We start from the raw sequence: 7,836 nt of genomic DNA, 5'->3' as shown, positions 1-7,836 counted from the left end.
GACACACCTTCTCATTCAAAGAGTTTTCTTTACTTTCATGACTATGAAAATTGTAGAGTCACACTGAAGGCATCAAGGGCTATTTGACCAAGAAGGAGAGTGATGGGGTGCTGCGCCAGATGACCTGGCCTCCACAGTCACCGGACCTGAACCCAATCGAGATGGTTTGGGGTGAACTGGACCGCAGACAGAAGGCAAAAGGGCCAACAATTGCTAAGCATCTCTGTTGGAAGGCCATTTCAGGTGACTACCTCTTGAAGCTCATCAAGAGAATGATAAGAGTGTGCAAAGCAGTAATCAAAGCAAAATGTGGCTACTTTGAAGAACCTAGAATATGACATTTTCAGTTGTTTCACACTTTTTTGTTATGTATATAATTCCATATATAATTCCACATGTGTTAAATCATAGTTTTGATGCCTTCTGTGTGAATCTACAATTTTCATAGTCATGAAAATAAAGAAAACTTTTTGAATGAGAAGGTGTGTCCAAACTTTTGGTCTGTACTGTATATACATATATTCATTTATAAAAAAATATATATATATATTCCTTTTTTCAAGGAAGAAAAGGGCAGGTGTTTAATCCCCCTTTGAGGTCTATGTGTGCACGTGCCTGGTCATCTCTAAAGGCCAAAGCCACTGTGTAGATACTTTCTATATCTAGAAGGATCTCTGATTTTTAACAGTGTTTTGTTGAATTAGATTGAGAATAGACATTAAACACAATGAAAACTTTACAGAGCTAATTGCAATTGAAGCATAAACATATTAATACAATAAATTATATTTTTTAATTCATTAGAAGTATCTCTACCCTTTGTGTGAGACCTTTTTTTACATTTCCTACAAGAAATTAATGTTAAACATGGTACATTCTTTCATATCCACCACTGACAGACCGTGGAGCAAGAGTCACCCATTCTTGGCATCTTGTACTTCCTCTCCTCTGCAGGACAAGTGCAGCACAGCAAAGCTCCTCCAATCAATATCAGAGCAGCAGCAGCAAACCCTACATAGATGGACGCTTCAAGCTCTTTTGTGTCCCGAATGGTAAGGTATGTCTCCCAGGCCACCGAAATGAGCTCCATGATTCCAGCACTAATGAACATCACACCAGAGCTGATCATCACTTTAGCTTTCATAATACAATTGGTGCATTTAGTGCATTTGGTGCCTATCATGTAGTTCATCACGCCCAGCATGGCCAAGATGATGACGATGACCGACATGGCTCTGGAAGCCAGAAGTTCCTGCGGTAGGTTCAGAATGTTTTGTTCTGTGAGGGTTTGTGCATTAACAAGGGACGTGCCACGCCACATTGGGAGAGCGCCAGTGACAATGCTAACGATCCAACCGGTAATGCCCAGGGCAATGCCCTTGATCTCCATTCCTTTTGACATTGTGCCTTATAGTTGTTTTTGTTTATTTTACCTAGGAAAAGGTAAAAAGATAATGCTTAGTTGTGAATTTCATAAGCAAATAAAATTAGAAGATGAAATAGAAATAGAAGATGAAAAAAAGTAACAAGAAATGTAATTTACCCAGATAGGCAATACAGATGTCCGCGTCCCTTCCTTTCTTTGTGTAGCCTGAAAAAGTGCTATGAAGCCAAGCAGCCTTTATATTCCCACAGAACGAGTGGAGGAGGACCTTAATCAGATAAGATGTGATACAGGTTTATGCACGTTAACTGCCTGATATGATCACTGCAGGGAGAAGAAGAGTATGTTGGCAATGGCTTTTCTTCATAATCTAATTCCTAAGAAAACACTGTGTGAAGTAAAGAAACAGACCCAGGCAGAAAAAAACACCTGGAAGCACATCAACAATCAACAAAGTGAATAATTCTCTAGAATTGCATTAAATAATAAACAAATAATTCTCTGGAACTGCACTGAATATTTCACACTGAAGATGTAAGAAATGTTGCATGTGAATGATCCTAAACTTTCTTAGAACTCAAGACTGTGTTGATTAATGTTTTTATTGACTGTCTTCAAAAGTGTTTTTTTCTTCTTCTTCTTCTTTTTTTTTATTTTATTTTATTTTATTTTTTTTAGATGAAAAGTATAAATATTCACCTTATGGGGTTTTAACTGAAGTACAAAAAAAAAGTGTTGGCAGTCTGCAGTATCATAAAGCAGGGTAAACAGGCTTTAGTGACATAACTAAATGATTACTTAGTGTCTGAATGATAAAACATTTTCTATGGAAACAAACTCTAAAATACGATGAGGTTTTCATAGAGAAGTGCTGTTATTAGAGGCAACGGAAATTAAATGGCTTGTACTTTCACAAACATTGAAAATATGTCTTCTCATTTCTAGTGGAAGAAAAACTTCAGAAAAAAGTAACTCTATATAAAAAGTTAGTTAGTTAACTCTATATAGCCTGACATATGAAATAATTGTCAGAAATAATTATAAACACACACACACACACACACACACACACAAACACACACACACACAGACACACATATATATATTTACATTTTATTGACACTGATGTGTTGTTTGCCTTGTGTGAGTGTAAAGCTTTGAGTCTGTTCTCTGGGCAGTGTCTCTTCTGTTTTGGGTGTTCAGAACTGTCTGTTAGGTTTGACCATTTCCCTTGAGTGTGTTTTACTCAGATTAAGAACATAATATTTTGGCCGATGTGATGGTCAATGGGAAGCCAGTGGAACTGGCACTTTCGGATACAGCAGGACAAGAGGATAACTACAGGCTTCCACCACTTTACAGATGTTGTTTTGCTCTGTTTTTACTTTGTGAATCCACACTCATTAGAGAATGTCTGTGAAAAGTGGTATCATCAGGCACTCTTTCTCAGAAACTTCAGTCATTCTAGTCAGGACTAAAAGAGATAGTTCACCCAAAATTATGTAATTAATAACTCATCCTCATGTCGTTCCAAATCCGTGAGACCTCCGTTTTTTTGGAACACTGTTTAAGATATTTTAGATTTAGTCTGAGAACTCTCAGTCCCTCCATTGAAGCTGTGTGTACGGTATACTGTCCATGTCCAGAAAGGTAAGAAAAACATCATCAAAGTAGTCCATGTGACATCAGAGGGTCAGTTAGAATATTTTGAAGCATTGAAAATACATTTTGGTCCAAAAATAGCAAAAACTATTACTTTATTCATCGTCTTCTCTTCCATGTCTGTTCTGAGAGAGAGTTCAAAACAAAGCAGTTTGTGATATCCGGTTCGTGAACGAATCATTCGATGTAACCGGATCTTCTTGAACCAATTAACCAAATCGAACTGAATCGTTTTAAACAGTTTGCGTCTCCAATACGCATTAATCCACAAATGACTTAAGCTGTTTTTTAATGTTGCTGACACTCCCTCTGAGTTAAAACAAACCAATATCCCAGAGTAATTCATTTACTCAAACAGTACACTGACTGAACTGCTGTGAAGAGAGAACTGAAGATGAAAACTGAGCCGAGCCAGATAACGAACAATAGACTGACTCGTTCACGAGTCAAAAACCGTTTCTGTCAGACGTGTGCGATTCGAGAACCGAGGAGCTGATGATACTGTGCATGTGTGATGATCGCATTTGATTAATCATGCAGCCCTAGCCAAAGGCTTAGATGAAATCAATTGAAATAAAAGAAGACATTAAATCGCTCAAGATCTCAGCAGAAAATTATTGAACAACTTTACAAACAGCAGCACCAGCTTCACTCATTACTAACCAGGCTAACTTTTAATAAAAATTAACAGACATTTAGATGTTGATGTTTTATTTAACTCAAGATCTTCAAATCAGATGATTCTTTATGTTCCCAAAACAAGATTAAATTCAAAGGGTGATAGGGCTTTCGCAGTGGCTGCTCCTGGATTATGGAACCCTCTCCCAATACACATGAAATCTTCCCCATCTGTGGATGCTTTTAAGTCTAAATTAAAATTTTACCTTTTTGCTAGAGCTTTGAGAATTGACTAGAGCAGTGGTTCCACCCTCGTTCCTAGAGGCCCCCCAACACTGCACATTTTGCATTGCTCCTTTGACACACCCATTTCAGGCCTTGGGAGTATCTACTAATGAGCTGATGATCTGAATGAGGTGTGTTTGATTAAGGAGACATGGAAAACATGCAGTGTTGGGGGGGCCTACAGGACTGTGGTTTGGAACCACTGGACTACAGGGACCAAGTTTGACATTTTAATGTTAAATATTGCTTGTGTGACTGTATGTAATGTTGCTGGAAAGCACTTTGGTCAACGGCAGTTTTATATGTGCTATAGAAATAAAATTTGTATCATTTTGTATTGTATTGTACTGTATTTATATATATATATATATATATATATATATATATATATATATATATATATATATATATATATATATATATATATATTATTATTATTATTATTATTATTACTATTTATTTATTTATTTATTAGAATTCACCAATCATTGTTTGCTTAAGTTGACTCTTGACCCTTGACTTCATAAAATTGTTTGCTTCTCTGACTGCCGTAACTCTGCTGTGCTGTGTTTTTTTTCTGTTTATTTATTTATATATTTGTTTACTTGACTTGTCTGTGACTTGGAAGGAATGACTTGGTTCCTCCTCTGGTGAAATCAGCGACTGCGATCATAAGTTAAATAAAAATATGGCAGGTCTTTTACTCTTTTGCCCTGGACTACCCACCTCTGGTCCATATATACTCTGTATAGTGTTAATTTAACACTGGATTTTATTGTGTATGGCCAAAAGTAAGACCAGTATTTTAAGTGCAAATGATCACACTGGCACCTCCATGTTATGCAGTATAAACATGCTGCTATTTAGCTTCGACACTCCATAAACACTTGAAAATGCACACATTTAATAAAGACATTTTAGTAATATAGAGTAGTCCCCCTCGTTTTGTTCCCTGTTGGTTGAAATCATGTTTGGACTAGAGGGGTAACACAAATACAAGCAAACAAGTTTACCATTAGCAGTTAAAAGAGCAGGTGCTCAAGCCTTCCTGACCTCACCCTTTGCATGCCACTGTTATGTATTAATAGGAAATAGAGGCCCAAAAATGTGTTTTGCCTATATGCCACAATAAGAGGTAAACTCAGCCCTGAGTACAGATTTGGCACACATGAACTCTGAATTGTTTTCTCAGAGCGACTCAGCTGGATCTGTTGAATTTGGTGTGTGTGATCGTGGGGCTGGTGTTCTTCACTTTAGCCCTGTTGACCTTTGCCCTTTGTCAGTGGAGCCCTGGAGTGAATAATGTGGCTCGAATCAACATCTGCATCAGTCTTCTGCTGGCTCACCTTCTGCTCCTGCTCACACAGCAGTTCCTGAGTCTCATACGGCCTTAGCAGGTGAGAAAGATGAAGGAGCCCTACAGCTAACACATGATTTCATTGTGTGATTGGATATGTGGTTGCTTTGGCTGTGGTGTGTGTGTCTGTCGGTCTGATTCCTGAAGGCTAAGGCAGCAAACAATGAGTTGTTGTTGTTTGTTGTTGTTTTTATTTTCAAGTTAATTTGATTAGAAGGAAATAAAAAGAGCTGGGGAAATTTGTGACATTTATGCTATCAGATAACATAACTTCATCAAAGGCTGTATTAACAGCACTATAAAATGAATTCTGTAATATTATTTCACCACCTGTGTTTTGGAAACGTTCATTTATTTATATTGCTGCTGGATTAAAATGGATAAAGGTTTTATCAGAAGTTTTCTTTTTTTTTTTCAAGTGGGAGTTTGAAGGAATGCAGGAAAACTAAAGTGGAACCCCTCAATTTCTTCTGGGATTTTGAGATATAATAAACATGCTTTAGAAACGTGGTCACAACTGCCAGAGAAAAGACTAAGACAGAAGTCAAGGGTCAAGAGCCCAACTAAAGCAAACACTGATCTCTAACATGGTTACTTCAAAAGAAACAATAAATCAACATCTAAACCTTAGTTCATTCTCAATAAGATCTTCTGTAGACGTCTGACAGAAATAAAGTCAGTCTGGTTATTAATAAGTGGAGCTGGTGATGCTGTTTGTGGGGTTGTTTAATCAGATCTTGAGAGATTTCATGTATTTTATTTCAGTTGATTTCATCCAAGGCTGTGTCTGAAGTCAGTTGTAGTTTTCTTTCTCTCTTTTCTTCAGTAATTCTGTTTGTTAACAGCAGGTGTTCATCACTAAACTCAATTATCACTCAATTAATCACTTAATTACTTAATTGCAATGTACATCTTCTTTCAGTGAACTCAACTGAATTAAGTTCAGAGTACTCATAACTGTTAGTTTTAAAACTTAAATGGTTTAAGGATACCTGTTTACTCAAACAGTTTGAGTTAAGTTATTTGTTGGGGTTTACAGTGTTTAAAATTTGATAGATTATTTAGTTTTGCTTGTGTAAATGTAATCAAGATTCAGCCCAATTTTGGTTGGTTGCTCAGTTTGTTCTACTTTAAACTCTCTTCTGAATAATTTTATATGTAGATCGCAAACATTACAGTTTGTGCATAAACCAAATCTCTATGGACTTTTAAATTAAAACAAAATATTCATAGCAACTTACAATATATAAATAATACAGATTTCTATGTATTCACACTGAACATGAATATTTAACAAGCTGAAGATTTAATGAGGTGCAGTTTTATGAGTTTTGTCACTTTTCCTGGGTATCTGTTGTCACAGATGGATGCCGTCTTTGCACACCCGAATTTTTGAGGACAACTTCAAAAATAGGTACCTTGGCAAATATGGAGATCTAAGATGATAACATTTGTGCTTTCATTTTTTTTTTAAATGTGTATATAAATGTGTATGAACATATTTTAAATGTGATCTTTGTATTATTTTGATATGTTGTAAATCGACTCGGTATGCATGCTTTCCTTGTGTATAAATTTGAATATTAATTTGAATTTTCTCTGGAAGACAACAAATATTTTTAATATGTTTCCTCATTAGATGAGGAGATAACTGACATATAAAATTGTGATTCAAATGTTTAGTCAGACTAGTTGGGTGAAGATTACCACATGCAAACTCATTTCAGGTGAGACCCTCTTTACATGCTTAAATGAGAATAAAAATGCTCTAATGTTATCATCAATCAATGCATTTTCTAAGTTTTGACTTCAGTAGCTGTTTGCTGTACATATTCACGCTATTAATTAACACTGAAATCCTCAATTAAATTTTTATTTTGAGATTATCTAAATTATTGATATTCAACTGGAGGATGAACTATTTGCCTTATTGAAACAAATATACTTGATTATCAATGTAAAACACAAATAACTCAAACCGTTTAAGTAAACAGATATCCTTAAAAACCTGACAAATTAGGTTTACTCAAACCATTTGAAGCAACTGATTGCCTTAAACCATTTAAGTTTTAAAACTAATAGTTGTGAGTACTCTGAACTTAATTCAGCTGAGTTCACTGAAAGAAGATATACATTGCAATTAAGTAATGAAGTGATTAATTGAGTGATAATTGTGAATTAGTGATGAACAGCTGCTGTTAACAAACAGAATCACAGAAGAAAAGAGAAACACAAGAACTACTACAACTGACTTCAGACACAGCCTTAGATGAAATCAACTGAAATAAAATACATGAAATCTCTCAAGATCTGATTAAACAACCCCACAAACAGCATCACCAGCTCCACTTATTAATAACCAGACTGACTTTATTTCTGTCAGACGTCTACAGAAGATCTTATTGAGAATGAACTAAGGTTTAGATGTTGATTTATTGTTTCATTTGAAGTAACCATGTTAGAGATCAGTGTTTGCTTTAGTTGGGCTCTTGACCCTTGACTTCAGTCTTGGTTTTTTTCTCTGACTGTT

At 35.7% G+C, this 7,836-nt stretch overlaps 2 protein-coding genes across 2 annotated transcripts in view; one reads left to right on the top strand and one right to left on the bottom strand.

Annotated features, from left to right (window-relative positions):
• Positions 1–582: 582 nt before the first annotated feature.
• LOC132143215 (claudin-3-like) lies at positions 583–1,431 on the bottom strand. The gene has a single exon (XM_059553353.1). The coding sequence runs from the start codon at positions 1,400–1,402 to the stop codon at positions 881–883; it is 522 nt and encodes a 173-aa protein (XP_059409336.1). The 5' UTR covers positions 1,403–1,431; the 3' UTR covers positions 583–880.
• Positions 1,432–5,157: 3,726 nt separating this feature from the next.
• Positions 5,158–7,836, top strand: part of LOC132144128 (adhesion G protein-coupled receptor E3-like) — a 99,132-nt gene continuing 96,453 nt past the window's right edge. The window contains exon 1 of the mRNA XM_059554889.1: positions 5,158–5,346. The gene's annotated coding sequence lies outside the window, so the exon portion shown is untranslated. The remainder of the gene's footprint in view (positions 5,347–7,836) is intronic.

This window comes from Carassius carassius, chromosome 7, assembly GCF_963082965.1.
Source record: "Carassius carassius chromosome 7, fCarCar2.1, whole genome shotgun sequence".
Classification (NCBI taxonomy): domain Eukaryota; kingdom Metazoa; phylum Chordata; class Actinopteri; order Cypriniformes; family Cyprinidae; genus Carassius; species Carassius carassius.
This window is presented reverse-complemented; position numbering and strand designations above follow the sequence as displayed.